Genomic DNA, 18,471 nt, shown 5'->3' on the forward strand with positions numbered 1-18,471 from the left:
TAAGTTACTAACTGGATTTGTATGTATTTGTATCTGTTTCAGCAGCAGGTTGTTGGATTCGGCACCAAGACAAAGTGTAAAGCTACACCGGTGGCTCTGTGAGGCTGTACTAAGTTACAGTGCAGCTTTGGCTTACATGCTAATGCTAGCATGCTAAGAATTAATCTCCAAACTTATTCACTAGAATCTTTTAGTGACCAAGTGCTGGGTCAGAAATTTGACCTCTTGAGAAGAGAAATATTAAACTATTACACTAAGAATCACACAACACAAACTGAGACACTAAAATATTCTACCAAATAAAATTTATTTACCAAAATATTTAGATTTATCATGACTTACATGTTTCTATAACAGCATTTTGAAATGTTTTAAACCTGTCCAGAACAACAATGTATAAGAAAATTAAACCATTTAACACATCTCAGATATTTTGATGGCCGCTGAGAAAATGATAAAAAGCTTGATCCAAACAAAAGTTGTTTTTAAAAAAAAAAACAAAAAAAAAACAAAAAGCATTCACAAGCTTATTCACATTTAAAAAAGAACAGCCAACCATTTCCTGTATTTATTCTGTTTGTCTTCCGAGACCAAACTGTTAGGAAAGTGGTACAATGACAGCGATATCAAACTAACAGAGCCCAACATACAATTTAACTGATCGAGATGAGATTAAAATGTAAATGTAAATTAACTTCTTATAAAAAAATATCTTTACTTTTTTTTTTTTTACTGTCTGTGTATAACTGAAGTCCTTGCTGACAAAATGATTCCGTAACTGGATTCTCCAAGAGTGTTAAGATATTTTATCAGATATTTTATTAGTTATAAATGAAAACTCTAAATATTCCTTCTTTTGTGTTTTGACTCATTCGTGCATTTGGGTTAGGAGTTGGATGGGGGGTGGAGCAGGAGGTGTGACCTACCTGGCCCCAAACAAAGGAAATAGGATGCCACTGTTTCGCAGGTGGAGTGGAGAAACAGGTACACCTGGACAATGGAATCAAACATAGTATTAATATCAATATAAATATAACTTTTATATTAAATATTAATATTATAATATTACAATGTTAACACATTATATAGTTAAAGATTCATATAAATGAATACTTTGCCTCCATATTGTGAGTGACAAATTGGTTGTGACTTATCATTATTGACCCACACTATTGTCTCAGGAGAACATTTATTGTGCTTTAGTTCTCTGTGTCCTAACCACTTCTCTAACATATAGGTATACCCATGCAATATATACAAATATCAGTGAAAAAGAAAAAGATTCCCAGAAGAAGCCACAGCATTACCTCCATAATAACCAATGGGTCATTTTCATGCTGCCCGTATACCAGACACTGATGTCAGCGCCTACCGACCACACTCGGAGTACACGTCAACATTACAGCAGCAAACCAAGAACTTCAACCACTGGAGGTCAGCAAAAGCAAGAGTTTCAGCTCAGTTTTTAGTTACTCGTGTTTCCATGATAATGCAATAATAATAATAATAATAATAATAATAATAAAAAAACACAATACAAAGGTAATCCATGAAATGCTAATTTTCAGTTCTGCTCCATACACTGCAGAGACTCCAGTGTTGTCTCTGAGGAGCTGCTCAACAACAAGCTGAGTACTGAGCCTTTCACAGGTAACAAATCTGCTGAGCAGTCAAACTCAGCTGTAGGCACATCAAGAGAGATACAACAGAATCACAATGAGGGCAAAGTGCAGAGGTTGCATTTGCGTGATAGTGTAAAAAAAAAATGTTTGGGTCCAGTTTCTGCAGTGTCAGGTTTTTCAGGGAAGCGAACATACAATTTCTCAGGTCATAGTAGGAGACAAAACACAGAGAAGAGGAAGGATTGCTATTAACTACAGCCATTAGCCTGTCGTCAATACATATTAACTAGTTAGTATATATTAACTAGAATAAACTACAGGGAATATCGTCAGAAACATGTAAAATTTTGTTGCCTGTGTGTAGTCACATATGTTTTCAGAACACACATCTGTCATCTAATCTGTCATGCACTAATCCCAGGTTCTATCTTGTGCTCTTATCTGCATTTGTGGAGCTGTGTGAAGCACTCAGTAATTCTACAGTTTGCAAAAAGCAATTTGTAGATATATCTATATTGACCCACTTTTGTTTAGCTTTTTTCATTAACACTGGTGGAAGTGGAAGCACGGTGGAACAGCAATGTATCGATATCAGGACAAATGCAATGAAAGCAGCTTGTTGGGTCAAATAGCTCTGGTAACAGGTCTAATTGAATCTGTGTCAGGTTCTCAGTACAGGTACATCTACCACTGCAAGCAGCAGGATGGAAATCAATACGCCCTCTCTGCATCCATGGATACACTCTAATTTCATTGAAGGCTTTTTTTCCTGTGTGTGGTAGAGAGAGGGAGCGAGACAGAGCGAATGTGTGCACATGTGCAGGTTAATGAAGGTCATAGTATAATTCTATTAGAAAATGGCTGTGTGTGCAAGAGAGAAGACAATCCTTTGTGTCTACATTAGGACTTTTGTTCAACAATGTTATCATTTTACAATTTGGAGGAAAAGATAACTACTCTTACAAAAGACTAAAGCTCTATGCTCTATGAAAAATCAAATGTTTATATACTTGTCAATTTGTGCACATTGTGTACTGTAATTCTCTCAAAAAATAAATCAGTATGTGTGTATCTACCCTGAGTGAAGTTGTGGATTTGGCCCAGGTCAGGGGTGTGGAGGCTCAGGGTCCTCAGGATCGGAGGGGGCTTGACCAACAAGGGGGCAGCGACCTTCGGCTGGTGCTGCTCCTCTTCTAGTCTTGGACAGCAGGAGCTGGAATAAATGCTGGACGGAGTTGTTGGAACAGTCACGCCCAATGGCTGAAAACAGAGTGAAGTTTCTTTAATGGCCAAAAAACAACAATCATTTATTATTGTGCTTTTAAAGTGCTTTACAAAAACCCAAAATCCCCATTGATTTTGCTTCCATACACCCAAACACAAACGATGCCTTCTCACTTTAACATCAGCTTTATGGTGAACTGGGGTTGTCTTGGTCTGGATCAGGTCAGGAGGGGCAAGACGGCTGGAAGTGGGATTTGATGGGTTGGTAGGAGGAGATTTATTGATCAAGGCCCAGCCCAGTTCACTACAGTTGAGGGTTTCATCATTTAGCAGAGCACTGAATGGGTTGACCTGCTTAACCTGAAGAAGACACAACAATAAGACTTTAACAGTGTTTTGTTCACACTATTGTGTTCTTGTCAACACATCTTTATGTCCAGGTACAGATAGACAGCACTGTCGACCATGGTCATAAAAGCTGTTTATGTTTATTGGTGTAACCTAACTGAGTTAAAACTTCAAAATTTCTGCTCAGTCTTTCAATTTATCACATCAAGTTTCAGCTATTCCAAAATGCTTAGTTCACCTGTTGCTGTAACACAGGTGTTGACTTAACATGTAAAAACATGGTGCCACACAAAAACTGAAAGCAGCATGTCAAATTTAAGTTTTGCAAATACACAGAATGAAGGCAGTGGTAGTGTGGCTGTGGATGGAGTCAGGGTCAGGTGGTTGTACCTGGATGTGGGGGCTGACCTCATTGTCTTCTATAAACTCCAGGGCGGGAAGCTCTTCTTTCTCTCCCTGAGACACCAAGAAACGCCCAGCATGCTTCAGATTTCACAAGCAAATGTAACTGTACAGTGGTCTTTAGTTGAATTTGCTACATTAGTTTATATGTCCATAAATTTCCATACAGTAAATCCTGTAAGTGTGTTATATTGTACATTAGTTATTAATGCGACAATATTCAAATTTTCATAGTAGCTTGGCTTCAAAGTCCTGTCACTTTACTCCAAACAGAAGATATTCATTCACTGCAACAGTTTTATGACAAGTTAACTGTAACTATAAGTGTAATATATAGTTCTAATAACGGCATGGTTTCCTGAGGATGTTTATATTGGAGTCAGACCGCCTGCATCAAATTAACGACTGCCTCTATTACCCTCAGATGAAACTCATACTTCAGGGAATAGAGGCACTTTTTAACACTGCAAGTCATTTTCAATTTAGCTACTTAATTGAATTTATAGATTGTATAGATTAACAATAAAAGAGACAGTATGAAGATCTGTGTGGCTTATTAGGTGACAGTGAGTAATGGTTCAGGCTTACCCATTACATGTACACATTAAAGTAATTATTCAGAGTAGCATGTTGCAATGTTACAAATAAGTAAACATTCTGATTTTTTCCCACTGTCCTTGAAAGCAGAGAATTTGTGAGAATAATGTTCAATAGCATAGTCAACACAGGCTGATAAAACAGTGTTAAAGTTTGAAAAAAACATCACCTGGAGACACATTTCATATACGGCATGGCTCAAGTTTGCTTCAAGTCTGACATTTACCAGGTGAGATCCAACTTTCGAGTCAGCTCCATGTTGACAAGATCAATTCCTTTCATCACAGGATTATGACAGAGAGGAGCAAAAGAACACACTTTGCCACCCCACCTGGTCTGTGTAACATTTCTGATATCCAATTTCAGAAATGGTAAAACATTAACAACTTCACGATCTATGAACAGTATCTGTGGTTCGTCAACAGATACAGATTCATGAGGGTTTACTCTTGCCTTGTTCAGATTTTGTAAGCCAGTATGAATCAAACAGCCCACTGAGTGCCTGCCATGTTATTTAATGGCCAACAACAAGCTGTGACCTTCCAACAGTATGACTATACATTGAGCAGCATTGGACTGCTGCCGCCATCCCCCACCCACCCCCCCACCCCTTCAGCAAAATTATGTGTGTGTTTGATCTGAATGTGTGCACAATGTGTTTGTGTGTGCATGCCAATATGTGTGTTGAGGGTGCTTGGCGCTGCAGTGGGCCTGCAACACTAATAGTATGGCTGGTAAGATAAGAGCTATGGACATCAAAGAACAAAAGCCTGGTTACAGCAACATTAAAAGACTGCCTAAGAAAGAGGAAGTGAGAGAGAGCACACAAAGAGAGTGCATACATAGATAAGAAACAACTAAGCCATAAAGCTGCAAAACCACAACAAATATCCTAGTAACCCACTATTGTAACCAATATTTTTTGTGGAGCTTTGCGGATGTGGGCAAATGATGACATTTACGTCACCTGGACCAAAGCGGACCCTCGCAGACACGCAAGTGCAGAAAGTATGAATTGGCCTTAAAGCCCTTAGTGTGTGTCAGGACTACCTTCCATGAGGCTGACATGGACTGTTCAGGAGTGTTTTCTGGCTGAGGGCAGGAGGTCATCTCCTCTCCTAACTCTGGCAGGTCAACCTTTCCCTCCCCCAGGTAGAGAGTCACTGGACTGACCTGGACACACAGCTGAGGATATAATATGGGACCAGTGAATTAATTCACAACCTAGCCCAAATCAAAAATTTACTGGTATAGCTAACTGTTACTATTACTGCTCTTCATTATGTGGTTATATCTCATGCGGTGATTCAGTACTGAGTCACTGATGTTTGAGGCATGCTGGTATATCTTAAACATATTTAAAAGGACACTTGCCAGCTGATAAAAACTGACATTTATTGTGGTCATGAGACAAAAAAACTTGTGTGTTGCTCACCGCTGCACTGGCTGCAGGGCTGCAGGGTGTCCCGTGTCCCTGGCTCAGCAGGACAGTGTGGATGTAGATGTCGTTATCAGTATGTGTGTCACACAAGTAGAGCTGCAACACGTCTCCAGTGTAACACTCCAGAGCTCCCACCAAGGTGCGATCAGAGCACAGCTTCTGGAAAGAAGTTGTGGCCATAGCAGTCCAGCTGCCCTGCGAGAGATGAATGGGCACAGCACTAAGAAGCAGCTCGACAGTTTTAAATATATTCACATATGCAAGGGGAAAACTGTGTGCAAATGCAAGCAACTGGAACATAGCAAAGAAAACTTTCACATGCAATTTATTTCACCAATATACCCGCTGACTAACTGTTTAATACTTCTATTCATTTCTTATGGAACATTTAAATGATCATGAAGGGGCTGGATCTATCTGCAAGTTACTTATTTTTGAACTATCACGGTTGCTCTCTTTAAAAGCCAACCAGGAACGGTTTTCTGAACAAGTTGTTTATAAGATGATATGTACTAGGAAAATCTGTCTGGTAAAGATTCAGGATGAATGTATTAATTAACATGAAGTTACACTGTCTGAAGTACTAAACAGCACAGGAAGTGGATACAGCTGACATTTTGGTATTAACAAGAAGGTGATGCAGTGTGCATGAAGGTTCACATTCGTCAGCGAGGTGTGAATATAATATTAGATCAGCTGTCAAACTCACAGTGGTGGGTTTAATTCCAGCGAGTGATGATGGAACAGCTTGTGCTGGAAGAACCGAATAACATGACCTGGGAAACAGAGAGATGTAGACAGCTCAGCAAAAAAACACACACACTGACCAGCTTACTTGTGGGACCTGTATGGATTAACTGCTTCAATGTTTGCGATAGCCCTACTTCAGGAACTTGAGGTTAGCGCTTTGCACAACAGTTGTATCGCCAAAGTCGACATAGCACACTTCAACTTGAGTGGGGCTGATGATCTGATGGATCACCACCCGGTAGAACCACATTCCTTTAGGTGACACGCAGCAGATCTGACCCCGTCGGACAAACCGCTCAGGGAGGCGGTAGCGCTCTGACACCTCGGGGCAGGTGTAACATCGCCTGTAGCAGAAAAGAAGAGAGGAAAAGTGAAAAATTAGGCAAGACCCAATGTAGAGAAGTCTCAGGAATCTCAAAATAACGTGATGTTTGCCAGACTTTTTTTTTTGATTTTTGAACAGTCCCTGCTTCAACTTAGCAGCTTCGGTCAAATTGGTCTAAATATGTCCGAAAATGATCTTACTTCTTCAAAGTTTTTTTTTTGTTGTATTGAAGACTGAACAACAGATGAATGTTGGGTATTTCGTTCAGCTTCTTTCATTTCTTTTTACATACTGTCTTTAAAAAAAATCTTGAAATCATTAAACTCGAGAGAAACTAATTTGGGGTTAAACATTTCAAAGATGCACGCAATAAATAGTCTATCATCCTTTACTCAAGTTATATGCTTAAGTATATTTTGGTTCATGTAATGATGAACCCCACTTTTTGAAAATATATGAAGATTTTAACATCAGACATATATGGATTGACTTAGAGTGAGAGTGTGCCAGGCATTATGAAAGGGTAAACACAGAAGGACATTATGCATTATATTACTCATTAGACTGTTCAGTTCCAAAGGGGAGTCCTAATAATGCACACAACAGATACAGGAAGTGTTAGTACATTATCTTTGAACAAAGCTGCAACTAAAATGTCCACCACCTCATCTCAATCATCATGTCATCCATAGCTTGCGCCTCCTCGCTCTCGCTGAAGCGGATGTAGAAATGTCCTGGTGACTCCACCTTTTCCACCAGAACCTCTACCAGCTCTCGAGCACCGTGGCGCGTCGGCGGTCTGAGACATTGACTCTGCAGGGCATCCAGGGGCACAGCAGGGCTGCTATGCACCTGAATGGCAGCGTACACGTCCTCCACCACCAACAGGCATTTATATAAAAAGCAAATTGAGAGTGTTTTGCAGGACACAGCAGTGTTACTTTATATTTAACATTATTCTACAAAACATAAACCAATAAAGTAATATAAAGTATTATTGAGTAATAAAAAGTAAATGAGTAGTAACAGGTTTCAGGGCTGTCTAACTTGCATGCATCAATGTTTTACACAAGGTACACTGACAATGGGCCACTGGAGCCTGCTTGTTAAGTGCAATGAAAATTCATGATTTGCATTAGCATCACACTCACAACATACTCTAATTACTTGAAAAAAATTTTCATTTCATTTTCATCTCTCAAAGATTGTCTTTAGAACCTGGCAATGTTAAGTGATGTGATGAAAAAGATGTTGCCTTACCATTTCTTGGTTCTTGGAATTGTTACTGGTCTCTAGCTCCTCATTCTCCTCATTCTCGTCATCTGCTGGGATGTTATCATCATCTGCTCCCCGTTTGCCTTCCCAAGGAGACTCTTCACAGCTGAAGTAGAAGCTCCTAAATGGCAGCTTCACACCATTACCAAACCCCCCTGATTCATTTGAGTCTACAAAATAAAGAAAAATGTATTCCACACTTGGTTAAACGCCATTTGTCCACAAGAACGTTCTTTCGCGTGGTATCTCAGACTCCACCATTTATTACAATAGGTAATTCGAAAAGTAGTGATTGCAGAAGCAGACTGATCTCCTGATGAGACATTGAGAGTTGATAAATAAAGAGAGGGAAAAATATAAGCATAACATTTTCATTTACATCAATCAGCAATAACACTGATTGCAGCCACCAAATTAACTGTCCATCACCACAATTTTCCACCATCTTTCCAGCCTATTCTTATTCCACGTTTGCTTCCCCATGTGAAATGTCAAAGTGTGATGATTCAAATGAAAAGCTAAATCTTTCATTTGTACATCAAATACATACAAAATAGATGTAGTTACACCTAAAGAAGTAATTACTGAAACCGGCTTTATATTCTGTCTGTAGTTCTTGAATAGCTTAAAAAACCCCTCCACCACACTTTTCCAACATCAAATGAAGGGGTCTGTGTGAGCCAACATTGACACCCATGTCACGCTGTGATTAGCCAGCTGTGCAGCGGTGAGAAAAGAGCCAAGGATTTTACTTCTCTCCAACTCTCTTTTTTTCCATTTGTTACACAACTCTCTCAAGGTCTTCCTGGAGTGACTGAAAATGCTTCCCTCTCTCTCTATGACAGCTGGCTTTTCTCTTCGCCATCCAGTGTGGCCCTTCAGATTAGGTACTTTGATCTCCAATGAGGTCAGACAGCACAAACCATAACCCGGCCTTGACTGCTGGTATTTGAATACATGCACATACATACCTGTCTGTGCACTACCACTGTCCTGTATGTCCGTGACAATCCAGTGGCGTCTGTTGTCACGCCCTTCAGATTTCAGGTGGAAGGTGTCACTCATGGCACCAACAAGTTCAGTGACACTGACAAAGCCACTCTGCAGCAGCGGCAGCTCCTCACCAAAAAGCTTCTGAAGAGCAAAAAGCAACACAGCTGAGCTTTCCAATAACATCGCCATGCATCTTTCATTATTATCTCATCTTTCTAGATCAGTAAGTTGCACAAAAAGCAAGAAACAAAACAGCAAAGCCAATGCTTTTTATTTTGCTGGATTTTTAAAGACTGAATCCTGCTCCTCAAATAAGCTCTTTAACTCCCAACCCCCATGCTAATTTGTCTCAAACTCTCATATGACGCTATGAAGGTGAACAGGAGCACTGCATGTCTGTGTTTCTTTTTTACCTTATACTCAGCAGGTAAATCGTGCACCGATAATCCACCGCTGGTCTGAGCTACAACCTGCAGAGTCATGAACATATACAGTGTTTCAGTACAAGACTTGAAACCATGCGTCTTGCTTATCATAATAATTCTTACGTTATGAATCAACACACTCAAACCTAGTTTATACTGACAGCACTCCACTTAAATTGTTTGTCTTTCATCCACCGAGGAAATGTGGACACGAAATGGAAAAGAATTATGTTCACACTTTGTTCGAGTTTAGAAAACAACACTTCTTTAGATTTATGGATTGATATGAGAGATTCACCATCCACTTTACAGTCAGTATATACAACACAGACACACAGTATGTGAACCAGTTAGCCAGACATTTCAGTGCTTCCAATCATATGGTTAGTAACCTTGACTTAATAGGCCTTGAGGTAATTCTTGCCATGAAAGCAAAGCATATTACAGACTTCTAATCAGTCACTAGAGACACTAAGACACCTGCTTGTGAACTACCAGGAAGTCTGACCTTTCGCAACTTGTCCTTCAGCTCCTGACTAATGGTGCCAGCTACTCCATTCTCCAGGATTCGCTGCTGGAGCTCCTCTTCCAGCTGATGTAGAATTTAAGTAGCAGGAACAAAGATAACTGAATTTAGATCAAGTAAATGTACAGTATATATCCCCTCCCCCACAGTTCACTTAAGGATTAATCTGATAGAGAAGTATGTATTGTATTTTTATCTGCTGTATGTTAAAATGACTCCTAAAAAATAACATTCTGAATGCTTAACAAAGCTCCATGTGACTAAAACAAATGTTTTCAGGATGCAATACAAAACTGCTGATGCAACACACACACCACTTTTTTTTAGCTTCTTTAGCTTTGTTTGCATATCCAGTTTATGCAACAAGACCTGGGAGGAACAGAATTCTCAATATTGTTCCTTCATTTTGTCATGTTTTGTTTTAAGCAAGCCATAGATATTTCATGTGCGTTTCTTTGTTTGAAATGTGACCAAACCTCAAGGACACGTTTCTGAAAGAGTTGACCTTCCTTGCAGAGTTCTTGTTCAGCTTCCTGGTTCTTCTCAACCGTGTTTGGCTTGTTACTGACAGTTGTTGACTTTTTACAGACAGGGCTTGGGGTAGTCTCAGTAGAGGGCTGAGACAGAGGACTCTGCTTCACTGGGACTTTAGCTGGAGAGAACAAAAGCATTTCAAAATATGAGGAACCCCTGCTCAGTGCTATCTGTGAAAAACTTACAATAAAATTATTTCATACAAAGAGTTTGGAAAGTGTGTTGGTTTGTCATTACTGACCTAATAACCCCAATAACACATAGCCAATCCATGCACTTTGGACAGATTAAATAGCAATCGAATCTGTGTACAGTGTAAATGCTATCGAAAGACATTGGATATGGATTCTAGAAACACACATTCTAGAAAGATATTAAAAAAAAAGCATAAATGCATCAGTGTCTCCAAAAACTAATGTTTTTACCACTTATGTAAACCCACCTCTCTGATAACACACCTTGGGGTATTGTTGATGTCTGAGCTCTGGTGCCAAACCCTTTGGACGCTGGCTTGTCAAATCTAGGTAATCCTGGCTTTATAGGTCCAGTCCTCCTGGGTAAACTGGATGGTCTGAGCAGAGGCCTGGGTAGCATGTGTTCCCTCAGGGTAAGAACTGAGCCCAGCCTCCCTTGTTGGATGACGACCATGTCCCCCGCTGCCTCCAGCATCTCTCCAGTGGAATAGAAGCCATAGTTGTGGACACGCAGGGGGTGGCCAAAGCAGCGCAGGAAGCTGGACTCCAGGTCAGATAACCTGAGGGGACCCTGGGAGAGGAGCCGTGTCATTACACAAACAAGACAACATCTTGCAGTAACATGAAAATATGGTCAGTCTGGCCTCACTGCCTCTGATTTAGTATGTTTGAAATGTGTACAGCAAAACTCATGAAAACTAAAAAACACTAAAAAAATAAAAAATTATAATTCTTCAAAACTGCCCTCAAACAGCTGAAAAACCCACTGATCCAACAGACTCAAACAGTCAAGTGTGTTATGGAGAACACACACAACAGGTTTTGGTGGGAAACAATGAGTGATGAAGTCATACATGGGAGAGCAGGAGGCGGAGCTGTGCCCTGAGCTGGGCTGGGACAGCTGGAGGAGCACGACCTCTTCTAGGAAGAACCACAAAGGGAGACTGGTGACAGTAGCGGGGCGAGAAGTAGCTGACGCCGCCCCTCCTGACTTTCTTGTCAATCTTAGACGTGCGCTGCTTGGCTACCAGCTCTTCAATGTTCCGGGTGGACTCATCGCTAACAGCTGCAATGGTGGTAACAAATGTGAGAGCATGAAATACTAGAACTTGTTCAGATGTTTGAAGGGCAAAAGAATGAGGATCTGTGCATCAAACACTACTAGGCTTTAGTTGAATTCAATGTAATGTACTGAAACTGTATTCAAATACAAATACATGCACAGATGAATAAAAAGACTCTACCCTTTAAGAATGGGCTACCATCTGCCCTGAAGTTAATAGACACCACATCAGGCATCTCCTTCACCATATCCATGATGTTTCTGAAACCCAGGAGTTTCAGGGGCATGGGATACCCTAAAATTCCAGCATAGTCTCGCTTGAGCTGATCGGGGTCCAGGCCCATCTTGGACGAAATAAGCAAGGAGCGAACATCCTTCTTCAGTTTTGACATAACTTCTTCCTGGTTCATTTTGCCTGCTGACATGTGGAGAACACAGCAGGGGGGAAAAATGTAATAAAACATTTTGTACATCCTGAACCCTGCCAGGTCGTATTATGGCATGAGCACCAGAGAGGAGGAATGCATTGAAGTCCACAAAATGCTAAAATAAAAACCCCAATACTGGATTGCTTTGACTCAATCTTGCCAAAAAAAAATACTGAATGAAACTTTTAACTCAAAATCATATGGTAAATGTTTTGCACAGATTCGTCTTTCAAGAAATATACATATATAAATGGATAAATGTGTCCGGAGATGATTGCAGTTGAGGTCATGACGCCTATCGAAACTTTTTCGCTTTCAGCCATCTTTAATTTCTACCATACTTATATAAGACAGCATGCTACTTGACATTTCATGTCATTATAGCGTCAATAAACCTCTCGGAGGAACACTTTGGCACCATAAACAGAAGTAAAAACGGTAAAAATAAAAATAAAAATAAAGCAAAAAAGAAAACTAGGTAGCTACTTGTGACACGCACAGACACGTCACTGCCAAATGCACATGGCTAACAGGTAAACTAGCAAAAATTAACGTTAGCCTCCACCTCGCAGAACCGAAAACCCTTGTAAACTGAGCATGTAGTCCAGCAAGTTAAATGCTTCTGATCTAATACTAAGAAACTTAATTGACATTGTCTTTAACAGAGATACTACAATAAAATGGTTCCTAAAGTATTGTGGACATACCGTTACCTAGAGTCTTCAGTATCTCTGCTGCATCCTCCCACAATGTCTCGGTGACTCGGTCTAAAGTTTTGACTTCCTCTCTCTAGACACTTGTTGCTAGCAGACCATTGTGCACGTCAGTCTCGTAAAAACAACTATAAAAATGACCAAGTGCTTTGCTGTCAACAGGTATAATAATACAAACCTCCACACCTATTTGTTTTAGTTAAATTAAATAAAAAGACGAGGCGGTTCTGTCAGTTACCAGTCTAGTTTAGTAAAATAATCAGTCGGTGCTGTGGTATTACTATGGCAGCGCTCCGAACAAAGATCGTTAATTGCAGGGGCGACGATGGCTGACTACCTCAAAAGAAAAGAGAGAGTATCAAGGAAGTGGTTGGAGATTCGTGTGCACCGTGGTAAAGTTTGGGATCAGTAGGCTACAATAATGTGTGACGAATGTTTAAAAAAAATGCATTTTAAAAATTTTCCAGCCTTGATAATTTAAGAAAGGAGTGGGTAAGTGGTCTCAGACTTTTAGACCCCATCGTTTACTTCTGAAGGAGGCTATACATACAGTAGACGTACATGTGGGGGCATATACGTGCGAGTGGGTTTGTATGTATGTGAAGTGTATATCGTTCAAATTATCTGTAAGTTCAAATAAGTAAAATAAGAATGAAAATATATATTACTGAATATGGTGGTTGATAAATTGTAAAATGGCTTACTGACAGTATTACACAGTCAAGTGCCATATTTATTCACACAATTTACAATTGCTCTGACCAGCAGAAAGTTGGTCCTCAGTTCAGTCAAAGCTTACACTGCTTGATCTATAGGCACTGACTCCCCTTGGCTGGGTTTGCACACAATTAGACTTATGACTTCCACAACAGAAGCACATGTGTGCCACAGAATTAATGTTCGCTTTAATTAGGGTAGCATTAAGGAGGAGAGTGTCTTTTCCTGTTAAAACAGAAAAAAAACTACATCAGCTCTTTGGAAAGGAGAGGCCTGAGTCTGCACATTCCTATTGAAGTGAAACTTTGACTCCCTGAGCTCCACTGACACAACTTGTCACAGTAAAATCTTACTGCTGGATTCCACACATTTCTGAATGGCACAGTCTTTTTTAAGAAAGAAGTCCAAACTATTTGACCCTTAGACAAAGATTTGGACAAATTAAGGTTTTAATGTAATTTGTGTGCATGTTTTATGTGATGTGCGCTCTAATAGCATGTCCTGTTCACGATTTAATGATTGAATTCTGTTCCTCCAAGTTCAACTATTCCCCACAGGACACCCATGGCATGCATCTCCACCAACTTTTCAAAGCAATTATGTCAGCAATTTTAGACCAAGAATACATATATACAGTGGATATACTACCATGAACAAAAATTTATTTTATACTTACAAATCTGGGCATGTGTAGGATTATTTTCATGGGTTTTAGAGAGAGATTTTGATGTTTCTGTAATATAATAAAAGGTTTCCCAGCTTTAACACCTAAGGAAAACATTGGATTGTAAGAATAATGATAATAATAATGAACAGTTGATCTTCTGACAACAGATATTAAATGCCATGTTCACTGACCTAAAATTATTTGAAAAACAGGGAGTGTAGCAGGTGGCACTCCCACTCCCATCCTATACTCCCACATTCAAACAGTCATCCTGATTCACCATCCATGTATTCTGTCTCATTATCACAGTAGATGGCAACACCACTGACTCCAGTTACAAACCTCCGGCCAGGGGAAGCAACTCACAGCAGTAAAAGCCGCACCATTTTTTACTCCTCTCTGCTCTCTCCCAAAAACAAAACCCTCCACTAACCCATCGCACAGAAAAATCCCAACAGCCATCACTTCTTTGCTCTTTACTGCAGAACCTCCAGCCAGTATGGAGAAGTCCTCCAATGTCCACCCCAGTCATCTACCGAGATCCAGAATGAAGCCCAGGAGGGAGAGCGAGAGGGGATCCACAGTGCCTCCCAGAGGTAACCGGCAAAGGTCATCAAAGGCAGGCCGGCTCTCTGAAGCATCATCAGCGAGGAAAGAGAGGCTACAGAAGGACAAACCAGGGACGAATGAGGTGAAGGTGGAGCAGGAGACAGAAGTGAAGTTGAAGTCTACTGTGGTGGATATAGACAGAGTGAGAGATGACGAGGTCAAGGAGGAGAACCCGGGGTTCTTGGAAGCAGCGGAGCAGGAAGAAGGTAAGTTGAAGCATGGACAAAACCCTGGCAGATTGAAAACATTGTGTCATTTCTGCTTATGTTATAGCATTTTTTCACGTTGACTTTTGTGTCTGCAATTTGTTGCTGTTGTGAGGTTACATTTGTTATAGCATTGGTAAAACTGTGATTTTAAGTGGTCTATCTTTGAAGCTTATTACAGTGAAATCTTAAGTGTGAGCCAAAGCTTTTGGTCCACTTCCAGATTTCTTTTTATTGAGTTGGCTTTAATATGAAAATGGCTGTTTACATCCAGTCTTCATTGTGTGTAACTTCATTAGTTCCTTATACTCTGCAGGTTTGAAGCACAAGAACCTGGGAGTGTTTGAGTGGCTGCTGATGGTCTTTGTCTTGGCTCTGGTTCTCCTCTTCCTCCCTCTGTCCATCTGGTTCTGTTTCAAAGTAGGAACTACACCACAGACCAAACAAGAAACCAAACACTGATCTACTTCACAGCAATCACGATCTTATACAGGAGTTATGTAAATGAGTGGGTTGAAAACAACTAGACACATGCAGTTTGTGATGTAGAAGAACGGGTGTGGCTGTCATGGGATGGATGAAGTTTATGTTCAGCTCCAACAACCTGAGAGAATTTGACACTGATTTAACTCCAAGCTGCTAAAAAAAACTTAATTGTACAACAGCATTGTATAACAACTGGCCTGCTTGTGTTTTGTATCAGTTGCACACTCACTGTTTTCCATTCATGTGGACTGACTGATGTCTGTTATTTTGACTGACAGGTAGTAAGGGAGCATGAGAGAGCTGTGATCTTCAGATTGGGTCACCTGCTGCGTGGAAGACCCAGAGGTCCAGGTCAGCACGGAGTACTGTAATCTTTCACACTCAAGTGTCAGAAGTGATTTAAAAACTATACTTTTTTCTGTTTAAAATAAAAAATGTTTACATGGATGTGCGAAAGCAGTTGAATTGCCATTTCTGAGTAGGTGTGTCAGTGGTTGAATTACTGTTGGCTTTGGTTCTCTAGTGATCATACAGCTACAGAGCCATGAAAAGTTTGGACACCATACAGTTAGTTAAAATAAAATGAATTAACTGTCTGCGATCCACATGTGTCATATCACTCAAAAGTCATTGGAAAATCATTAAAGAAGCAAAACACAACAATTATGCATGATACACAATATATCATCTTCCTCCCTCCTCTGTCCAGGCCTTCTCTTCTACCTCCCACTCCTTGATGTGTGTCACAAGGTTGATATCCGACTGAAAATGCTTAAGGTTCCTCCTCACACGGTACAGAACACGCAACTCATATATTCACGTTTAGCTCCACATGTGAAAATGATGGTACATGAATGGACCGTTTACTGTACATGAACTTTGCAGGTGGTGACAAAGGACTTGGTAAGGCCAGAGCTGGGCGCAGTGTGTTATTACCAGATAGAGAACGTGGCTCTGTGCAGCACAGCTCTGTCCAGTCTGACCACAGTGTTGCAGACTCTGGTCCAGGCAGCGGTCAGAGATGTTTTCGCCCAACACACATTCAGCCACATCCTGCTGCACAGGAGGAGGGTCGGCCAGCAGATACAAGCAGCTGTTGACTCCGTTGCTTGTCGCTGGGGAATCCGGGTGGAGAGAGCAGACATGTAAGACTGAAGGAAGAAAAGTCCTCACAGAGTCATCTGTCACTCTTATTTTGTGATCAAGTGCTGTAACACACCTTTTTTGTGTTAACCATCCTTAGCTGCATGTATTTCAGCTAGTGAGTAACAGCATTTCATTGGAATTCAAGACAGATAAATCGCAAACCATATTACATCCTGCGGCAGCAAAGCATTCTGGGCGACACTGTGTTACAGTGAGTGTAGAAGTTGATGTTGATGCCCCTCTGACACTGGGTGATTGTGTAACCTTAGTGCAAAGCAGTAGCTGCAGGGAGAAGCTCCTGCAATTTGACTCTGAGGATCTGACAGCAAAACCGAATATTAACCGCTCATGCTACAGAGAATCAAGATGATTTTTGGAGAAGCCTATGAGGCCAAAACAAAACAAAAAAAATCTGATTTGCACAACACAAAGGGATAACACTGCTTCTGAAAAATGCATCACTTTCTGTGTGGGAAGGATTTTTCCTCTGCATGCAATGATTTTTCCAGGTAAACAGCCAACAGGAATGTTGAGATTTGTAGTTCCTGCTGACCAGGCTGGGTTGTGCTTGTGTTTGATTTTCTGTCAGAGACGAGCTCAGTTTTCCTGTGGAGTTACAGCAGAGTCTGGCTGCCGAGGCTGAGCTCAAGAGACAACAGCAGGCTAGGGTAAGTAACCATGCTAGCTTTTTAGAATTTAATCTTTATCTTATTGCACCTTAAATGCTTATGCCTCATTGATTCTTTTCTTTTTTTTTTTGTCAGATATAACATTTACTGTAACTAAAGGTTAAACAAACTCGGGCCGTATTATTATCAGCATTATTTGCGTTACATTTGGAAGATCAGAAGGGGAACTATACTTAAGATAGCTGATAAAAATTTAAATACAGTGATTAAAGTTCTATGTGTATAATTAAAGTATGCCATTTTCAAAGCAAGCCAGCAAAGCAATCCAGCACAGAGTATAGCTGTGGTTAAGCCAGCAAAACAGTGGTTCTTTAGCCCTGCTAACTGACGTTTATCTCTTCCTGTGAGGTCATTTCTGTATCTCAGTATTTGTAAAGAACACACTTTACATACGGCATCCCCTCTCTCCTCCAGGTAAAAGCAGCAGAAGGAGAGACAACTGCCTGGGAAGGGTTCAGGGCCTCCTTCCGTCACCTCCATCCTGCCCTGGTCCTTCCAATCCCCCCAGATCTCCTCAGTCTGACCTCTGACCACTCATCTCTACCTCCACCTCCTCCTCCTGCTGTGGAAGAAGCAGAAGGAATGACAGAGGAGGAGCCAGAAACAGACTCGCCAATGATGTGACAGACTGTCAACAGATAAAATGTTAACTATTATAATTATTATTTTTAAACAAGATTTTGATCATATGTTAAAGACAACATACCTCAAGCCATTTGAGCACTGTTTAAGATATGAGTTTATCTTTTTTTTTTCTTCAAGCAAACTCAGTGTTTGAAATTTGGCTGGTTTAAACTGAGCTTTGCACCAAATTCCCTCAAAGCATTACTGAGATATCGCATTCACAAGGATATGACGTTTTTATATATGCAGTCAACCCGAAAACACAATGCCTCTGGACCTGGCTGTCGCCAGCATGGAGACATAAAAATAATGTTCAGTCCTCATATATATAGAACATATATAATCACTTTGTGAAGCTCTTTCAATTTTTTGGGGATAGTGCCACACAAAAATCTTGAACTATAAAATGTTGAATCTAGTGTACCATTATATTACCTGCCCTGCTCATTCAGTGTGTTTAAAATACA

At 40.4% G+C, this 18,471-nt stretch overlaps 2 protein-coding genes across 6 annotated transcripts; one reads left to right on the forward strand and one right to left on the reverse strand.

Annotated features, from left to right (window-relative positions):
• Positions 1-290: 290 nt before the first annotated feature.
• tdrd5 (tudor domain containing 5) lies at positions 291-13,123 on the reverse strand. 3 transcript variants are annotated; one of them, XM_056379546.1, is made up of 18 exons: positions 12,861-13,123; positions 11,901-12,137; positions 11,511-11,722; positions 10,921-11,227; positions 10,405-10,580; positions 9,911-9,994; positions 9,391-9,447; positions 8,956-9,118; positions 7,970-8,154; positions 7,374-7,582; positions 6,519-6,728; positions 6,344-6,410; positions 5,629-5,829; positions 5,244-5,378; positions 3,585-3,650; positions 3,021-3,206; positions 2,699-2,882; positions 291-990 (listed from the first exon to the last, which is right to left on the reverse strand). In XM_056379546.1, exons 2-18 carry the CDS (start codon positions 12,127-12,129, stop codon positions 923-925), a joined length of 2,739 nt encoding a protein of 912 aa, XP_056235521.1. In that variant the 5' UTR covers positions 12,130-12,137; positions 12,861-13,123; the 3' UTR covers positions 291-922. The 3 variants fall into 3 exon arrangements, with proteins under 3 accessions (XP_056235521.1, XP_056235522.1, XP_056235520.1); XM_056379547.1 differs by having other exon boundaries at positions 11,901-12,134; positions 12,855-13,123; XM_056379545.1 differs by having other exon boundaries at positions 12,855-13,123.
• On the forward strand, positions 12,446-18,387 carry nphs2 (NPHS2 stomatin family member, podocin). Of its 3 annotated transcripts, XM_056379549.1 has the most exons (9): positions 13,197-13,352; positions 14,554-14,614; positions 14,730-15,059; positions 15,376-15,479; positions 15,824-15,896; positions 16,255-16,337; positions 16,431-16,690; positions 17,281-17,359; positions 17,795-18,387. In XM_056379549.1, exons 2-9 carry the CDS (start codon positions 14,557-14,559, stop codon positions 18,002-18,004), a joined length of 1,197 nt encoding a protein of 398 aa, XP_056235524.1. In that variant the 5' UTR covers positions 13,197-13,352; positions 14,554-14,556; the 3' UTR covers positions 18,005-18,387. The 3 variants fall into 3 exon arrangements, with proteins under 3 accessions (XP_056235525.1, XP_056235524.1, XP_056235526.1); XM_056379550.1 differs by lacking the exons at positions 13,197-13,352; positions 14,554-14,614 and adding an exon at positions 12,446-12,585; XM_056379551.1 differs by lacking the exon at positions 14,554-14,614.
• Positions 18,388-18,471: the final 84 nt, after the last annotated feature.

Source organism: Seriola aureovittata, chromosome 6 (assembly GCF_021018895.1).
Source record: "Seriola aureovittata isolate HTS-2021-v1 ecotype China chromosome 6, ASM2101889v1, whole genome shotgun sequence".
Classification (NCBI taxonomy): domain Eukaryota; kingdom Metazoa; phylum Chordata; class Actinopteri; order Carangiformes; family Carangidae; genus Seriola; species Seriola aureovittata.

Coding starts and splice junctions, on each gene's coding strand:
- tdrd5 (XM_056379546.1), bottom strand. CDS start 12,129: ATGAACCAGGAAGAAGTTATGTCAAAACTGAAGAAGGATGTTCGCTCC. Junction 9,119..9,390: donor ATTTACCTGCTGAGTATAAG/GTAAAAAAGAAA, acceptor TTTGCTCTTCAG/AAGCTTTTTGGTGAGGAGCT. Junction 7,583..7,969: donor ATTCCAAGAACCAAGAAATG/GTAAGGCAACAT, acceptor TTGGTGGTGGAG/GACGTGTACGCTGCCATTCA.
- nphs2 (XM_056379549.1), top strand. CDS start 14,557: ATGGCAACACCACTGACTCCAGTTACAAACCTCCGGCCAGGGGAAGCA. Junction 16,338..16,430: donor TTAAGGTTCCTCCTCACACG/GTACAGAACACG, acceptor TGAACTTTGCAG/GTGGTGACAAAGGACTTGGT. Junction 16,691..17,280: donor CGGGTGGAGAGAGCAGACAT/GTAAGACTGAAG, acceptor ATTTTCTGTCAG/AGACGAGCTCAGTTTTCCTG.